Here is a 19,851-nt window from a genome sequence, read left to right as displayed (position 1 = left end):
ACTAGAAGTGCATATGCCAAAAATATAAAACACAATCGATCAACCTAAGTAAATTGATCGATCATGTAAAATATTGTGTAATAAAGTATGATTGATCAACCCATTTGGACTGATTAATCAACATTGTCCAGGCAACGAAAATTCATATTGATTGATCAATCAACCTTTGAGATTGATGGATCATACTAAACTTTGCCAGTCAGTGACATAAAACATGATCGATCATAGGAAAGTCATTGATTGATCATACTTGCAATGTACTATCAAAGGGAATTTTGATTGATCGATTACATTATGTCATTGATCGATCAACTTAAAATGTCAGACCCAATGGGAAGATATTGATTGATCATACCATCTATCAATAAGATATATTTTGGCAGAAAAATAACCGTTATACTCAATTGATCGATCACCTACTTTATATTGATCGATCAATGTAAACTCAACTTTTTGCAAATGGGCAAAAAACTACTAGTTTGACTTGGGGAACTTATAAATACCCCACCAACCCCCCCTCCCCGTCCATTGAGAAATTAATGGGCATTTATTTGTATGCTTTTGTTCTCAATCCTTTGAAAATTTTCCTAAAGTGTTTTTGTGAGAAAGGGTGAGCCAAACTCTGAAAAAAAAAATTCACTTTTCTCAAATCCTCTCCATTACATACACATTAGACAAGTTTCATTATTCACATTGTGCTACAAAGCTGGAGGTTTTGATCTTTTAAGGAGAAGGTGTCTCTTCCATTTGATATAAGGAGTAAGTTGACAAGTTTCATTATTCACATTGTGCTACAAAGCTGGAGGCTTGGATCTTTTAAAGAGAAGGTGTCTCTTCCATTTGATATAAGGTGTAAGTTTTATCCTTTCTTTTGTATTTTTTTTTTTTTTTTGAAAAAGGTCATTTAGAACTTCTTTGAATCTAGATAGAAAGAGCCTAACTAGAGCTAGAATCTAGCTAATCTATTGGGGAAATTATTTTTAAATCGTGTATTTGAGCTATAATGACTTAAATAGAGTTGAAATCTCTTTGGTGTAAATTCTAGCTAGTAGATCTTGATTAGTGCAATTTTCCAAGCACGGGTTCTGGGGCAGTGAATACCAATAGGGGAACAATGATAACAAAACATCTTGTGTCAACTATTGTGGTGTGTGAATGTTTTATGCTTTAATTTGCATGTTTGCATGATTTTACTTTCCCCGCTTTGAACAATTTTAAACTTGTAATTTTCAATTCACTTCCCTCTTGAGAAGCCACTTGGGCCAACACTTATTTCCAATAGGATAGCAAACATATTGAGGAGACTTGCTTTTTTGTTTTTCTCTAAGAAAGGTAGGTTGGAGCCCGTCTTCTCTTTCTCCATGTGAGAAAAGGAGTGTGCCCCTTTCATTATTTTTATTTTCTTACAATAATTGATAATTAAGTACATTATACTATTTACTTAAAACCATTTTTATTAAAAAAATTAAGTGTTACATTTGAGAGTTGACTAAATCTAGAAATAAGTTATTTAAGAGAGTATATTAGAGATAAATATGTAATCTGATTTTAAAAGAAGGCTAGTAAGTTACATTCTCCCAAAATATCACATAACCACATATATGCCTCATGGCTAACAAATACATGAAACTATATCGAATTTTTTTACTCGATACAGAAGTTGGAGTAAGCATCAAAATACTAGATATGTATGCATATATTAATGTGCAAGGGTTTAGGGTCAAATAATGTAGGGATATGCATGCAGATATTTAACCTATCAAATATTAAACAATATAATTTTAGGGTAATCTTCACAGATTGCCTCTCTTATACGTGGTATTTTCAATTGTAGCCTATCAAAATATTACACATTAGAATTTTAGGGTAATCTTCACAGATAACCTCTCTTATTCTTGGTATTTTCAGTTGTAGCCTATCAAATATTGCACATTAGAATTTTAGGGTACTCTTCACAGATGACTTCTCTTATACATGGTATTTTCAGTTGTAGCCTATCAAATATTACGCATTAAAATTTTAGGGTAATCTTCACAAATGACTTCTCTTATACATGGTATTTTCAATTGTAACCTATCAAATATTACACATTAGAATTTTAGGGTAATCTTCACAGATGACCTATCTTATATGTGGTATTTTCAATTTTAACCTATCAAATATTAAGCATTAAAATTTTAGGGTAATCTTCACAAATGACCTCTCTTATACGTGGTATTTTCAGTTGTAGCCTATCAAAATATTACACATTAGAATTTTAGGGTAATCTTCACAGATAACCTCTCTAATTCATGGTATTTTTCAGTTGAAACTGGTTAGATAATATATTTTTAATTATAATTTTATAATTTATATATAACAACGAGAGATGAATACGAGTCTCTCATTTAGAACTTTACGGGAGAGAAAGGAGAGGAGGGGGAGGGTTGGTTAGCCCTAAATTTGTCTAAAAAGATGGGGCTCATGATATTAATTTATACCTTTAAATTTGACATATTAGAAAACTAAATAACTATATTTAAAATTAATATTTGAGAGATTTTATGTAAAAATTATACATTTATACCTGTATTATTTGCATATTTAATAATACTAGAGCGGAAATCCGCCTGAAGCATTTTAAAAACCAGCTTTGCTTTTTCCAAACAGGAATGAGCCGTTTCCGTGGGTTCTCAGATATGACCGTTGGGGCTAAAGATACGTTTCCTGTGGTCGAATCTTACAAGCCCAGCTTCGGTTCTCTCTGATCTTTTGCTCCCTTCGTACAGATCCGGAGAGGGAACTGAGGGAGAGAGAAAATGGTGGCCAGATCTCCGACAACGGAGAAGAAAATGGCGGCCGCGCTGAACCCACTTCTCCTCAGAGAGACCGTAAAGAAGGTAACACCATCATCTTTGCGTTGCTTCTTTCTTTCATTTCATGGACCCTTGTCTGGGACGCTCTGTGTTTACCTTCCTCTTTTCATTTCAAAAGGTTGATAAGTGCATGGCCCGCTTGCAAGAGCTCCAATTTACCGTCTCTGGTGGGACAAAGACCATATCTGGTGTCAATCTCAGCCCCCGCAGCACGAAAGGGTATTTGAAAACCAGTCTAAGGTGCAAGCAAGAGTCTTTAAGGTAATTCCTGTCTCCTGTTTTTTATGAGCCTCTCCTTCTCTCTGTTTATCGTTTGTTTCCTGTTTCTTTTATCTTTGTTGATTTTGGATAATTCGTCTTCCTGTGATTCGAACACATGACACAGTTTTATCTACTTTCATTTGGGGCAAACGATTTTTGTGTTCTAACTTCTACTGGGCGATTTCATTTCCCTGAAAAAGGTTAAGAAAAGCCGCCGACCAGATATCACCTTCCAGAAAATGGCCAGAAAATGCAATCGGTACGATGTCTCCCAAGTTCTGTCCTTTCGGTTTTATCTAATTATATACGGAATTTTGGTGTTGTTTGCAAATCTTCAATTGCTTGAAAATCGAACTTATTATTACCCATGTTTCCAATTGCTGCAACTGTTTCTTCACTCACTCACCACATTCTCAACTGATCGAGATAGGCGAATGGCGCCGGATGTCCTTACCTGCAATGCTAGTCGGCGAAACAGTGGCGGAAATAGTTCAAACCAGCCGATTTGCAAAAGAAATCGTCGATGCCGTTTCAAAGGTTAACAAGACAACCTCAACAGATCCAAAAACTCCAATTAGAAATCGCAAAACAAGCTTATCGTCAAAAAGCACACAATCTCACTTACGAGCAAAAAGGAAGTCGGAGAAGAAACCCCTGCGGTTAGAATCTAGTTCTCCGACAGTCCAGCGTGTCCGATCTCGCATTAGTTTTAAGACCTCCCCTCCTAGAAAAGAATCAGAGATGGGAATCAGACATGTTGGAGCGAATCGGGTGTCACCGAAAAACAGACCTTGGGCTAAAAAGACCGTTCTTTTTCCAAATCCTCTGTTTCTCTCTTCGCCTACTTCGAAACAACGCAAGTTCTGCAAGACAAGGTCCCCAGTCATTGAACGACCGAAGCAACAAACACCACATAGGTTTATCATCAAGTCTCCGCCAAAGATTCAGGCAATGATGAAGAACGGACTTGCCTCGAATTCTCTGAGCCCGAGGCGTCCCACTAAAAGATCACCCACAAGTTCGAAATTGAGGCATTCGTTTTCGCCTTCTAGATTCGTCAGTAGACTGGCATCACCATTGAAAAATCGAATGACGCCACTCAGGAACAGATTTTCTACGGAGAGTGGCGGTCGTTTGATGAGAGGATTGAAAGAGAGACCGCCAGTCGGATTTTCGTGCCAGAAATTTGGAAGGAAAGGCATGTGATGAAGCTTGATATCATATTTGAATTGTTGGGAGGTCGCGAGGAGTTTTGAATGAATTGGCAATGAATGATAGAGTTAATTCTCGTCAGTTGTAAAGTTTGGCGAATTTGTAACAGGATTGATGAAGAAAACAAACAAGATTTGATTCTTTAAATTTCGTAAATTTTTGTCTGCAATAAATTTTATCACTCTCAGCTCCTCTTCAGTGCGCCAGATGAAATTAGAAATGTGTGTTTTTCCTTTTGAGAGATCTTAAATAGAAATTGCCCGGATACTTGGGCAAACTTCTTGCAATTGTTATTTCCTTATTCAAATAAAACTTTCTTTCAAATAGTCTAGCACAGTCCTGCCTGAGCCTTAGGTTTGGCATCGAGTCGAGCAAAACTTGAACTTGCATATGATCAAGATGAACTTGATTTAAATACTTTGAACTTGATCACGAACCGAGCCAAAAAAATTTAATTGAGTTTGACCTTGAGCTCGACCCAGGTTCGAGTTCTAACTTACATTTAAAACTTTACATAAAATACATGTCAAATAAACTGTACATAAAAGTATGCATAAATTTTACTTAAAATTGGATACCCCTACATAAAATTGGATACACTTTTAAAGAGATTTTCCCTGTTGATTTCCAGGACTCCATCAATTTAGGTCTTGGAGAAAAAGAGAGAGGTACTCATTGAGAAAAAACAAGAGGAAAAATAGGTTATGGACTTATTATCCTAACCCTTCCCCTAAGCTTAATTTATAGATTAATCAACCTACACTATTACAATTATAACCTTGAAACTTTAACGTAATTACATTAATGTCATCTCTATAATATGACTCTTTATTTATCATCCTGCCATAATTGTATGGGCTTGTGGGGCTTCTCCTTGATCTATGGGCTTTGAACCCATCTTCCACATCTTTTGGATATGTGGGTCTTCCTTGGTCTCATGGGTTTGAGCCCATCTTTTAACACACTTGGATATGTGGACCTTTATTGGTCGTGTGAGCTTGGGTCCATCTTTCAACACTCCCCCTCAAGTTGGGGGGTGAGAGAACATCATAAACTCCCAACTTTCTACAAATAGTGTATAAGATCTTCTTGTATAAAATGGCAGTCATCCACGTCTTCTAACACTCTCCCTCACGTTGGTGGTTTCTTCCATGAGGCTCTACTGGCATATGATAAGTGAGAGTAAAATCACTCCAAGATGTATGACATCGCTTCATACTCCAGTCATAACTCATGCTGGATGTAGTGTGCACTCCTATCTTCTGTAGGTAATGGGTCTATACGCAGTACTCAGAAGTGTAATAAAACTCATCCATCACCATGTCCCAACCCGAGACACCGACTCTCAAGTGGTAGGAGTAATAAATGTTAATTAAGGGGGGTAACAGGTAATTACCCAAAAGATAATATTTTAAGACCACATTGGTCGTCAAAATAGCCAAAAAGCAGCAACTAAGAAGTCCTTATTCAATAATAATGTCTCATCCAAAGAGACACAATAGTTGTATATAAAATGGGTCTGGACCCAATAACACATACCAAATAATCCTTTAAAATGACCCATAAAATAATTCGATGCGAGTCTGTGCACCAAACAATATGCTCACCATGGAATAAGTTGCCAATACCTAAAAATAATAATCCATTCGAAAAAAAAGACCGAGACAAACGGAGTCAAATAATAGACCAATATAACCAAATTACGGAAGGAATCACGAATAGAACTTGGGACCCGGATCCGGACCCGTATAACCAAGGCAAAAGACAAATGGGCCGAGTCAGGTTGACCCGAACCCGAGTTAACCCGGACCGGATTGACTTGGTTTGAGTTGACCCAACCCACTGCAGAAACAAAATGAGTCAGCCCCCGCCCGCTGGGTTAACCCGGTCAAAAAGATGACTCTCGGGTCGCTGGGTTGACCCGACGGGTCCGACTCGGCTGAACCAGTGGTGACAAATATTTCCTAACGAACGAAACATTAAATCCGGTATTCATCTTCTTCCTCGCTTCTAACAGAAATGTTCGGACCGAGGATCCCGGAGAAGCAGCCGGGAAGGGAAACGCCAGCGAAGAACAACTTTCCGACTCGGGAGAATACCTATCACAGATGGTTTTCGAGCTGAGTTTCCTCGGCAGGTATGGCAGATACTGTCTTGCATCAGGAAGTTTCCGAAATGGCAGAAAATCATGACGATTCAGCAGGTTTCTAGCTGATTTTCCTCGGAAGTCCAATAATGTTGATAGCCAGTGAACAGTTCGGCATAGCAATCACTTACGGGAAATAGGAACGGAAAGATCACTGGCGTCTTCGTCCTCCCCGAGCCAATCGCTTCCGAACAAAGCGGGATCACTGTATCTTCAACCAGTGCATCAATCGGCAAGATATCCACCAAGCGAGCAATCAGCGAGGTCAATTTCTGGTTTTAGATAGCAAAAATAATCAAGCAGATGACCGTAGATACCAGGATGACAGCAAATCGGATTTGCAGTGGTTAAACAGCAGAAATTTTCTGAAGGTAGCAGAAGATGTTGGATATTAAACTTGACTGGAATCAAATAAATATTTGAAAGGTCTATTCTCATTTAAATGGTGCATATAATATGTCATTGGAAAGCTATACGTGTCTAGGTTCCAATGAATCAAACCATTCATGAATTGATATTTTATAGAATAAGTTATTGTCAATTTACTATAGGTTGTTCAACAAAACCAAAAATAGATGCATTGACTAGTGTCTTTTGATGTGATAAGATACATCCATTGATGTGATAAGATGCATCCATTGATGTGATAAGATGCATCCATTTATGTGATAAGATACATCTATTGATTAGTGATGTTTGGAGTGATAAGATGTATATATTGATTAATATAAATACCCATGTACTCTTATAAAGAAAATAAACAATTATAGTGAAGAAATTCCATGTTCTTTTGTCTCTCTTTTATTTTTCTTTTTCCTTTATATTTTCTTAGAGTTGTTTGCCCACTATTGCTTCCAACAAAGTGGTATCAGAGCGAGGTTGACAGAATGAGTTCAAATGGTGCATCTCTTTCTTTCCAATATCCACAACTATCCAAAACTAGCTATGAGAGTTGGTCAATTCGGATGAATGTTATCCTTGGCTCTCAAGGATTATGGGAGATAGTTGAGAAAGGTTTTGAAGAACAAGAAAATGAAGTGTCTTTGTCAACAAATGAAAAGGAAGCTTTGGATAAAAAAAAAGGAAGATGGATCAGTGTGCCCTTACTGTCATTCATCAAGGTTTAGATGATGACATGTTCATGAAAATTGCCAACGACACCAAATCCAAGCAAGCATGGGATACTCTTCAAAAAATTTGTCATGGGAGTTGACAAAGTTAAGAAGGTACGTCTTCAAACTTTAAGGGCTGAGTTTGAATCACTTTTGATGAAAGAGAGCGAGCCTATCTCAGATTTCTTCACAAGAGTCTTGGTAGTGGTGAATCAAATGAAAAAGGCTAGGAGAAAAGATTGAAGATGTTCGGGTTGTTGAGAAGATTCTACGATCTTTCAACACAAAATTCAATCATGTGGTGGTAGCCATTGAAGAGTCTAAAGACTTGGAGATCATGTCTATTGATGAATTAAATGGATCATTACGAGCCCATGAGGAGAGAATGAATCGAGGCAAACAAGAGCAAGTTGAACAAGCCTTGCAAGCAAAGTTATCTCTCAAATCTAAAAGTGAAAGCACTTTGAGAGGTGGACGAGGTCAAGGACGTGGTAGAAGTCATGGGCGTGGACATAGTCAAGGAAGAGGTAATGCTGAGCAAAATTCTATTTTGGATAATAGAAACCAGACTTCTCAAAGAAGTCGTGGAAGAGAAAGAGGAAGAGGTAACAATGGAGGCAACTATTGGAGAAATAATGAGGTAAGAATTGACAAATCCAAAATTGAATGTTATTCTTGTGGAAAATACAGACATTATTCATGGGAGTATCAATTCAAGAAAGTAGATGAAGAGTCAAAATTGATTGAGCACAAGTAAGAAGATGAGGAGTCTACATTATTTCTTTCACTAAAGGATGAGCTCGTTGGAGAAAATAGTACATGGTACTTTGATAATGGTGCTAGCAACCACATGACAGGTGATAGAAGCAAATTTGTGGAACTGGGCCATGTACTTTTTGGTGACGACAAAGGTAGAGATTAAAGGCAAAGGAACAATCTTATTTCAAATGAAAGATGGTGGCCACAAAATTCTTCATATTGTTTATTACATTCCCAAGATGAAAGTAATTTTTTGAGTATTGGGCAATTTTTGGAGAGTGACTACAAGATCACCATGGAAGATCACTTTCTATGGCTTAGAGATCGAGAATCCAATCTTATTGCTAAGGTTACAATGACAAAGAATCGAATGTTTATGCTTGATATAAAGAACATTAGAGCAATGTGTTTAAGAGCTTGTGTGAAAGATCCATCATGGATTTTGCACATGAGATTTGGTCATCTAAACTTTGGAGGACTTAGAGACTTGGAAGAAAATAATATGGTGAAGGGTATTCCAAAACTTAATCATCCCAATCAAGTATGTGAAACATGCTTACTTGGCAAGCATTCAAGAAAGAGTTTTTTGAAATAATCCACTAGAAGAGCCACCAGTCCACTTGAACTAATTCAGGCTGATGTATGCGGTCCTATCAAGCCTCGATCTCTTAGTAAAAACTCTTACTTTATCCTTTTTATTAATGATTTTTCTAGAAAAACATGGATATATTTTTTGAAGTACAAAAGTGAGGCTTTTGAGGCATTCAAAAAGTTTAAAGTTCAAGTTGAGAAAGAAAATGGTTATGAGATTAAAACACTACAAACTGATCGAGGGGGAGAATTCACTTCCAATGAATTCAATAATTTTTGTGAAAGACATGGAATTCGTCGCCCTTTAACAGTTCCTAGATCGCCACAACAAAATAGAGTTGCAGAGAGGAAGAATAGAACAATTCTCAACATGGCCAGAACAATGTTGAAGAGCAAGATGATGCCAAAAGAATTTTGAGCAGAAGTTGTTGCTTGTGCAGTCTATCTCTCAAATCGATCACCAACAAAAAGCTTAAAGAATGTAACACCACAAGAAACATGGAGTGGACGGAAGACAAGTGTGTCACACTTGCTAGTTTTTGGATCGGTAGCCTATGTTCATGTTCCAGAACAAGAGAGATCTAAGCTCGATGATAGAAGCAAGAAGTTTGTATTCATTGGCTATGACGAAAATTCCAAAGGCTACAAGGTCTTCAATCCTAGCAATAATAAAATTCTAGTAAGTAGAGATGTTGAGTTTGAAGAAGATGCTTCATGGGATTGGAGTGATAATGAGGAAGGAGTCTATGATTTTCATCGATACTTTGAAGAAAAAGAGTCTGCAGTGCAAGAAACTCAAGGTGAAATTACTCCTCCAACTTCACCAAATACATTATCTCAAGAATCATCGTCATTTTCTTCACCTTCATCTTCCTCAAGTGAAGGACCTCAAATATATCGGAACCTTGGAGACATCTACAATGAAAATGAAAGTTAGAAGATGAAAACTTATTTTGTTTTTACTCTAATGATGAACCTTTAAGTTTTGAAGAAGCTGTAAAGAGAAAAGGTGGACACAAGCCATGAATGAAGAAATTCAAGCCATTGAAAAGAATGACACTTGGAAACTTGTTTCTCTTCCAAGTGGTCATCGGGCTATTGGAGTTAAATGGGTATTCAAAGCTAAGAAGAATTCCAAGGGGAAGGTAGAAAGATACAAAGCGAGGTTAGTTGCTAAGAGGTACAAGCAAAAACAAGGCATTGATTATGAAGAAGTATTTGCTCCTGTTGCTTGCCTAGAGATGATCCGATTGCTAATTTCGCTTGCAGCTCAAAATCATTGGAAGATTCATCAAATGGATGTAAAGTCCGCTTTTCTAAATGGTTATCTAAAAGAGAAGGTCTACGTTGAACAACCAATAGGATATGTTGTTAAAGGTCATCAAGACAAAGTGCTAAAATTGAATAAGGCTTTGTATGCACTCAAGCAAGCTCAAAGAGATTGGTACAACCGTCTTGAAAAGTATTTCCAAGAGAATGGTTTTACTAGGTGCATGCATGAATATGCACTTTATGTAAAACAAGAAAATGGAGGATTATTTTTTGTTTATGTCTATGTGGATGATCTTATTTTCACAAGAAATAATCCAAGAATGTTTGAAGACTTCAAGAAGAATATGACTCAAGAATTTGAAATGAGTGACATGGGCCTCATGTCTTACTACTTGAGAACTGAAGTAACGCAAATGGATGATGGAATTTTCATCTCTCAAGAGGCTTATACAAAGGAAGTGATCAAGAAATTCAACATGGTGAATTGTAACCCCACCAATACCCCCATGGAATGTGGTATGAAGCTTTCTAAAATGGACGATGGAGCAAGAGTAGACCCAACTTTATTCAAAAGCCTTGTGGGAAGTTTGAAGTACTTAACTTGTACCGGGCCTAATATTTTGTTTTCAGTTGGAATTGTGAGTCGATTCATGGAAAAACCCTCTGAAACGCACATGAAGCAGCTAGAAGGATTCTTCGTTATCTCAAAGGTACTTTTGACTATGGAATTTTCTATTCATCTTCAAATAAATTCAAGTTGAGAGGGTATTGTGATAGTGACTATGCCAGAGATCTTGATGATAGAAAAAACACTACCGAGTTTGTCTTCTTTTTGGGACATAGTGCAATTTCTTGGTGTTCCAAGAAGCAACCCATAGTCACTCTCTCAACATGTGAATCTGAGTATATTGCTGCAACTTCTTCTACCTGTCATGCAATTTGGTTAAGAAGACTATTAAAAGAACTCCATTTAGAATAAAGTAAAGCAACCAAGATTATGATAGACAACAAATCAACACTTGCTCTAGCAAAGAATCCGAGAGTGTGTTGAAAAAATGGAAGTTGAGGTGGAATATGTGAAGTCACTTGATCAAGTTGCTGACATTTTCACAAAGCCTCTCAAATATGAAAGTTTTCAGAAGTTGAGCATGTTGATTGGTGTTGCAAAGATATCAAGTTTAAGAGGGGGTGTTGGATATTAAACTTGACAAGAATCAAAGAAATATTGGAAGGGTCTATTCTCATTTAAATGGTGCACATAATATGTCATTGGAAAGCTATACCTGACTAGGTTCCAATGAATCAAAACATTCATGAATTGATATTTCTAGAAAAAGTTATTGTCAATTTACTATAGATTGTTCAACACAACCGAAAATAGATGCATCCATTGACTAGTGTCTTTTGATGTGATAATATGCATCCATTGACTAATGTCTTTTGATGTGATAAGATGCATCCATTGATGTGATAAAATACATCTATTGATTAGTGACTTTTGGAGTGATAAGATGTATCTATTGATTAGTATAAATACGCATGTACTCTTGTAAAGAAAATAAACAATTGTAGTGAAGAAATTCCTTGTTCATTTGTCTCTCCTTTATTTTTTTTCTTCCTTTATATTTCTTAGAGTTGTTTGCCCATTATTGCTTCCAACAGAAGATCCCAGAGAAGACAGTGTTCGGGATGGAATAGCAGAGACAGGTGGACTCACTGACGGGAAGCAATGTTAGGGAAGATGAGGAGTTTGCAGCTTCATCTTCTTCTCGTAATCCTCCTTCTCCGCAGCCTGGTTCTCGTCGAGCCACTCCAGCACCTCCTTCGATTTTCTTCTACTCCTCAGATTCCAACTTGTGGGCCAGCTTGTCCTTGTCATTGATTTGATTCTTCATGTTGTAGACGTACGTCTCCAAGTTGTTTCTGGCATCAATCTTCTCCTTCACTTTCTTGTCTTCCTCTGCAAACTCCTTGGTTTCTCGAACCATACGTTCAATCTCTTCCTGATTCTGATGGTCCTTGTCATTGGTGATGGTGATCTTCTCTGATTTGCATTCATGGTAAGAAGCTCTTGGTAGACCTGGAGGGAAACATCCTCGATACTAATGGGCATATGATGAACTGAGGAGATATGGAGTTCAATTTCAACAACATTTACGGGAAGAGAAAAAACACCAGTGTAATATAGGGCAGTAGGAGAAAACGACCAACAAAATAAAAAAATGAATTCCAACAACAATAAAAAAAGCATCAATATGCTAAAACAGTAATAATAGATTTCTCGAATCCTAAAAACTATACGGAGAAAAAGAGAGAGTGAATTATCCCTAAGCTCAATTTATAGATTAATTAACCTACAATATTACAATTATAACCTAAAAACTTTAACCTAATTATATTAATACCATTTTTATGAGATGACTCTTTATTTACCATCCTGCCATCATTGTATGAGCCTGTGGATATTCTCCTTGATATATGGGCCTTGAGCCCATATTCCACATCTCTTGGATGTGTGGGCCTTCCTTGGTCATGTGGGCTTGGACCCATCTTTCAACACTCCCAAAACAAAAGTCTTTCTTTGGTTGTCTCAATTTTTTTTGAAATAATTTAATAAATTAAAAACTTATTTAATAATTTTACGATTTATTATATTACTTACTTGATTGATATTAAATTATTAAGTACTAGCTTAATTACTAATAATTTTCTCTTGGTCTGCCATAGTTTTATAGCCTAAGTAGTAAACACTAGTTAATAATTTTTTGAGACATTTACCAAATTACCCATTTTTAAAAACTTATTTCAATAAATGACGTCACTTTGAACTTATTTTGGAAAATATTTAACTTTTACCAATCCATTGTACATGTGTACAGTCAAAGGTGACAAGTAAACTTTGACTGATTATGTGTCACCACGTCATCAGCACTACATGAGTAGATAGACACATCGACTACCTCGTCACCATTATGACATGTCATCTGCCAGGTAAGATGCCTCATCATTATCTATTAACACTCTTCTTGCCATGTCATCTCGCGCTACGTAAGCCCTCCTCGCTTCTTTTTTTTTTTTGTTCTATCTCTCCCCGCTTGATCTTTCTCCTCTCCTCTTGCCCTCTCATTGTGCCAGCTGTCGCCGCTTGCCCTCGCCCTCGACGCCCTTCCCCCCCCCCCCCCCCCCCCCCCCCCCCCCTCCTCTCAACCGCCCTGTCTTCCTCTTAACCCAGACTTCGTCTCAACCACATCTCTCACTCTTCTTCTCTGTCCCCCTCAGTTCATCCTCTCGCCGCCCCTTTCTCAAAATCGAAGCCTATCATTTCGTCTCCTCGCTGCCCCCTCTCTCAAAAGTGAAACCCTACTCACCCTCCAAACTTGAATTTGAATTTCAGAAGCCGATTTAGTAGGGTGATTTTTTAGGGTTTTTGTTAATTGAATCTAACTACTGTGTTTAATTATAATGTTGATTTGAATTTAGGTGTTTAATTACTGTATTGATTTTTTTTGTGATTTACTATTTTATTTCTGATTTTATATTAATGAAATTTCTGTCAATTACAGATAAATTAAAATTATTGTAAAGTTTAATTGAAACTTGATTGAATTTCCCTCTCCGTATTTATTAATTTTTTGTATTTTAGTTTATGGATTCCTATGCCATTGAATGTTGTATTTTCTAAAGTTTCTAGTTTAATTTTAGATTAATTTAGTTTAATTTTCTGATTTATGAAGTTGCACTTTACTCTATTGAGATACGATTTGCAGGATTTTTAGTTGCTAGTTGTTGCTAAATAAATTTGAAGTGTCTTGGAATGATCATGCTATGTGGTGAGGAGGTTTGGGTGTTATAAATATCCTCCACATGGGTTTTTTTTTTGTTTTTTTTTGTTTTCTTGTGTGTGTCGTAGTTACTAGGATGTGTACAAAGTCTGATTAAGAGTAGGTTGGGTAATGGAGAGTGGGTTGAGTCCAATTCAAACTAGGTTGAGTCACCAGCATGGGCGTCCATTAGCCAACGAAACCCCACCACCATCACTGACGAGGTACGGTTTGTAGTGACTGCGAAGTCATATGTCTACCAAGGGTGTTCGGTAAATTTGGACTTAGGTGTGCTTTTCCATTGTTAGGACTAGTCATCTTCTATAGAATTAGTTCGATTAATTTTTAAATGTTGTAGAATGTTACTGAATAATTTTGAAGTGCTATGGATTGATTTTGCCATGTGGTGAGAAGATTCGGGTATTATAAATAACCACCACAAGGTATTTTTTTTCCTATGTTTTATTGAGTTTCCATGTGTCCCTAGGGATGGGTAGAGAGTATGATTAAGAGTAGGTTGGGTAATGGAGGGTGGGTTGTGTCAAGTTCAAACTAAGTTGAGTCACCAACATGGGCATCCATTAGCCAACAAAACCTGACCCCCATCACTGACGAGGTATGGTTCTAAGTAATTGTGAAATCATATGGGGCTCTACCAGGGGTGTTCAGTGAATTTGGACTTAGGTGTGTTTTTGCTTTGTTAGACTAATCATAAAAATTAGAACTTAGATAATTTTTGCATAGCTAAACTCTTACTAATGTATGTAGATTTTATAGATAATATGGCGTTAGTTGTTGGGTTCTTCTATCGTTACAATGGAAAATTGAAGGAGAAGTCTAGATATTTTGATAATTATGATGAAGGTCAATCACAAATCAAAAGGATTGCAATTTCGACTAAGTTTATTGAGTTTTTAGTAATGATGTACGGAGTCACGGGGTGCGATGGTGATACTCATCCAATGATTATTAAGGCCAAAGTTCCATTTTTTGACGAGTTTTTTATTATCTTAAATGTAGAAGATGATCATGATTTGACTGAATTATTTGAGATTGCTTCAAGTAATCGATCTATGGTTGAAATTTACTTAGAAAAGAAGGTTTTAAGACAAATAGCCCATGGAAGGGAAGTACGAGGAATCAAAACTTATTGGTGAAACATCCTATTCCCAAGAACAAGAATTACCACATACACAGGAGGAAGTATTTATGTTCGTATATTTATGATATGAATTGTTAAGTTTACATGAATTATTTTTAAGTACAAACTATTATCTATATAGGTTTAATACACAAGGGCTTGAAGTGAGGTTTTTGAACCCCTTGCACCACTATCTAAGTGTGGAACATCTTCTCCCATGTAATTTTTTTACCCTCTCATTGTTAAATGTGTGATATTTATGTTATCCCTACCTAGATTTTTATGTTTATCCAAGGTTGTTAATGATGATGATAGTGATAGTTTTTGTGATAATGATATTGGTTTAGAAGATATTTAACGGGAGGGGGATGAGATATTCGAAGCCGGGGGTCATAGTAGCTGAGTTGAAAAAACTATTGGAATTGGGTACCAGGATATATATGAAGATGCTTGGGAGGTTAATACTAGATGTATCAAAGATGATTCTAGAATGATTTTATTTTAATATCACTGTATTTGATCTCTTCAATGAACCAGTTTGATCACTTATATATTCAATATCGTTTCCTCAGTATTTTTTGTTTCATTTCAACATATAAAGTACTTAGTTGAATGCATTAAGGTTTGTTTTTCCTCCTATCATGTAGGTTCAAGATTTGATCTCCCCAATCGGAAATAATCAATCAAAAGCTCGAATGGGTCCTTCAGATTTGTTTATAGAACCTGTCCAGCAGGTAAGAGTTTGGCAGAAGATCTTTTCGATCAATTAGAAATTGACTCACTTGACTTCTTAGACCGACAAAAGACAAGAGCAACATCAGAGCAGCTCACTCGAAAACTAGATGTAGATAAAGATCTGGAAATGGATTCTGATGAGTGTTCAATAATTTGTGTGGATGTTAGACCTAAGCAGCAAGAGAGCACCAATTTAGGTCATGAAACTAGAAGCCAAACCAATAATTATAGTTATTTGACTACAAAGTCCTTGTCGAAAGGAAGTGGCAAAAAACATGAATTTTTATTATCTTTGACATTTTGATGTAATATCATTTATTAATATATGACTTCCTTTTACATCCATCCTTGCTTATTACTGTAAATATAAGGTAACAAAATGTGTACTAATAAAGTTCATTTTAAAACTCTAAAATAATTTTTTTAATTAATAAAATATGTTTTAAATTAATAAATATTTTTAATCGATAATAAAAAGTAATAAATAGGTAAGAGTAAGATTTTTAATTAATAAATATAATAATTTTATATTATATTATTGTAAATATAAGGTAACAAAATGTGTATCGATAAATTTGATTTTTAAATTCTAAAGTAAAAAAATGTTAAAAAATAATTAAAAATATTTTAAATTGATAATAAATTGTGTTAAATAAGTAAGAGTAAATTTTTTTAATTAAATAGTATATTTATTTTATTTTTAATTGTTTTAAATATAAGGTAATAAAAAGTGCACCGATCAATTTGAAAAAAAATGTACTCATAAATTTTATTTTAAAACTCAAAACTAAAATTTTCAATTTTTTAAATAAAAAATATTTTAAATCGACAATAAAATAATTTTAATAGGTAAGAGTAAGTTTTTTTAATAACTTGTTATTTTAAATATAACGTAATAAAAAGTGTACCAATACATTAAATTTTTAAACTCTAAAATAAAATTTTCATATTTTTTTAGTTAATAAATATTTTAAATTGGTAATAAAAGTTTTTGTAATATTTTTAATTAATTAATATATGTTTTAATAATTTGCTATTTTATAAATAAGGTGATAAAAAGTGTACAATTAAATTGTATTTTTAAACTCTAAAATAACTTTTTTGTTTAAAATTTTCAATTTAATAATATTTTAAATCAATAATAAATGGGTAAGAGTAAGATTTTTTATTTAGAAATATTTAGTTTTATAAATACTTTAAATCGATAATATGTTAGTAAGATTTTGAATTAAGTAGATTACTTTTAATTTTTTTATTTTTTAAATTTTAAAGTAATAAAAAGTGTATCGATAAATTTTATTTTTAAACTCTAATATTGAATTTTCGTATATTTTTAATTAATAAATATTTTACTCTATAATAATTGGTGTTAAATAGGTAAGATTTAATTTTTTAAATTATTTATTATATTTTTATAATTTATTAGTTTAAATATATGGTAATAAAAAGTGCATTCATAAATTTGATTTTTAAAATAAAAAAAATTTTTAATCAAGTTTTTGTCTTTTTATGTTGTGGCATCTTTTTGGCTGCTGACGGATTGGAATTGCGACGTGGCAGTCGATGAGTCTATCTACTCATGCAGTGATGATGACATGGTGACACGTAATTTGAATGTACATATGTTTAGTGGACCGGTCAAAATTGAGTATTTTCAAAATAAGTTCAAAGTGACGTCATTTATCGAAATAAGTTTTTTAATGGGTAATTTGGTAAAAAGCCATAATTTTTTTAGGAAAATGTGTAAAATTACTAGTTAATAATTACTAACTATGCATAAAAAAACAAACAACTAACACTAATCAATGTCGTAATTTAATAATAAATATTATTTATTTGCTAATCAAATAATACCTAAGTTTAACTCAAAGAAGAAAAAGAAAATAAAAAAAATGTTTCACCAAGGAAGGGGCATATTAAGGGAAGGGCAGATTGAGATCCAATGGAATCTTAACCAGGTGACTATCATCCAATACAAAAACAGCCGAAGAGGGGGAAGAAGGCAAAAATAGCTCTCAAAGGGAGAAAAAGAGGCAGCAATGGAGGAGATGGGAAATCACCTGAAATTACACAGAAATAGAATGGAAATGGTGGAGAAACTATAAAAAAATGGGACAAGAACAATAAATGGCGAGAAATTAGGGTATAGGGGTGGTAGGGTGGGAGCAACAATGTTCGAGCTCTCAAGGCAGAGGCCCTGTTAAACACTAGAGCTCCAAAAGGAGGAGAAACATGTGAAGAACCTTCATGGTTAAATAGTTATAGAAAAACTCAAATAGAAAATAAAAATCGATTCAAAACAACATCAGATACACAAACAGAAAAAAGAAAGCCAGAGAGATGACCTACAGGGGCAGCTTCATCGTCGTTTAGCTTGGCGAAGAGAGAAAAAATATGCTCTTCTGATCATCCCTATCCCCAAATCCCAAATTCCCGACCTCGTTCCCACTAGCGCTGCTTAATCCGTTACTGAATCCCCATTTCGATTTTTCTTGGGCCCTCATTACGTAACGAGCCGACTTGCGAGCTTCTGAACCAAACTATGGTTCACTCGAGCTTGGTTCATTATCTTAAACAAGCCCGATCACGATCCCAAATTCGATTTGAGATCGAGATAAATTGAGCCGAGCTCGAGCAGCTCGCGAACCGGTTCGGTTCGATGCCACCCCTAACCAACGGTAACAAATTCATCGTTCAATAAATCACAGTCTACAAAAAGAAAAGTTGTTATGATCGATTGATCGACCAATTACTTTACATTGTTATATCAAACAAAGTATCAACTTTTGCAAAAGGGTAAAAAAATGGCTAGTTTGGCTTGGGCGAGTTATAAATACCTCACCAAACCATGTATTGAGAAGTTAATGAACATTTATTGGCAAATATTTTTTTTACTCCCACTTTTGAAAATCTGTAAGTGAGTGCTTTAGAGTGAAAGAGAGAGTGTTACTCTTGAAATTCTACAACTCTTTCTTCCTATCCTTGCATTCATATTAGTCAAGCTCCTACAATCGCTCCACTTTGTATTGCTAAAGAAGTGGAAGCTTGGATTTCTAAAGTAAGGGTGTAAATTTTCCTTTCTTTTTTCATGTAATTTGTGAAAAGTTAATCTAGAACCTATATAATATAGATAAAAAAGGCCAACTAGAGCTAAAATCTAGTATTGAGCTAAAAAAGGTTATTCAAGGTATTGAGAACATGTTCTCGGCCTGTCTTCCCTTCCTAGAATAACTTCTCAATAGAGGGACGATGTGGAGTGCCTTTTATAATGAACCAAGATTCAAGCCATATTCATCTAGTACCTTATGATGGAGCACTTTAACCCTCCTAACTTACTCACGGTTGTTAATTAGATCTAAACCTAAAATAGTAGTTAATTTCCCTTTTGATCAACGTTTGCGGAATTTCCACGTGTACATGTCTCTACTTAAATCTACTTTTCTGTTTTTCTAATACAATCGGAGAAAATTTTAAATAAAATTATAAAATACTAACTATAAATTTTTTCGTACTTTTTAAAGGATACCGTAATAAATCTTCCAGTGGTTATCTTTAAAATAAGTACTATATTATTATTTTGAAGAAATTAAAATAAAAAATCTATTATATTTTTAACTAACATAAAATAAAAAATTAAGGTATAGAAAGAAAGAAGAAAGAAGGAGAAGAGAAGAAGGACAGTGACAGAGAGGGATAACTCGATGGTGAAAGAGAGGAGAGGATTAGGGTAGTGGGTTTGGATCCCTAATCCTCCCCCTTAAGTTGTATTTATAAATGTTAACTTATAATAATTACAAGCATACCCTTCACCCTAATAAGTGTGAATAATAGACTAAAGATAATAGACTTATTACTTCAATGACACCCAAGCTTAATTATATATTCTAACACCCACTAAGATGATTTTGATTATCACAAACACTTCAGTGCCTAATGATATGCATTA

At 35.0% G+C, this 19,851-nt stretch overlaps 1 protein-coding gene across 1 annotated transcript; it reads left to right on the top strand.

The window, feature by feature from the left end:
* The first annotated feature begins 2,670 nt into the window (after window positions 1-2,670).
* On the top strand, window positions 2,671-4,543 carry LOC137956576 (microtubule-binding protein TANGLED1). Its single transcript, XM_068804119.1, has 4 exons — window positions 2,671-2,879; window positions 2,974-3,116; window positions 3,317-3,375; window positions 3,547-4,543. The coding sequence occupies exons 1-4, from the start codon at window positions 2,799-2,801 to the stop codon at window positions 4,320-4,322; spliced, it is 1,059 nt and encodes a 352-aa protein (XP_068660220.1). The 5' UTR covers window positions 2,671-2,798; the 3' UTR covers window positions 4,323-4,543.
* The last annotated feature ends 15,308 nt before the right edge of the window (window positions 4,544-19,851 follow it).

The sequence above is a fragment of the Aristolochia californica genome, unplaced genomic scaffold (genome assembly GCF_029961685.1).
Source record: "Aristolochia californica isolate CCGP_79_NKW_82.1479 unplaced genomic scaffold, dmAriCali1.0.hap1 SCAF_2, whole genome shotgun sequence".
NCBI lineage: Eukaryota > Viridiplantae > Streptophyta > Magnoliopsida > Piperales > Aristolochiaceae > Aristolochia > Aristolochia californica.
This window is presented reverse-complemented; position numbering and strand designations above follow the sequence as displayed.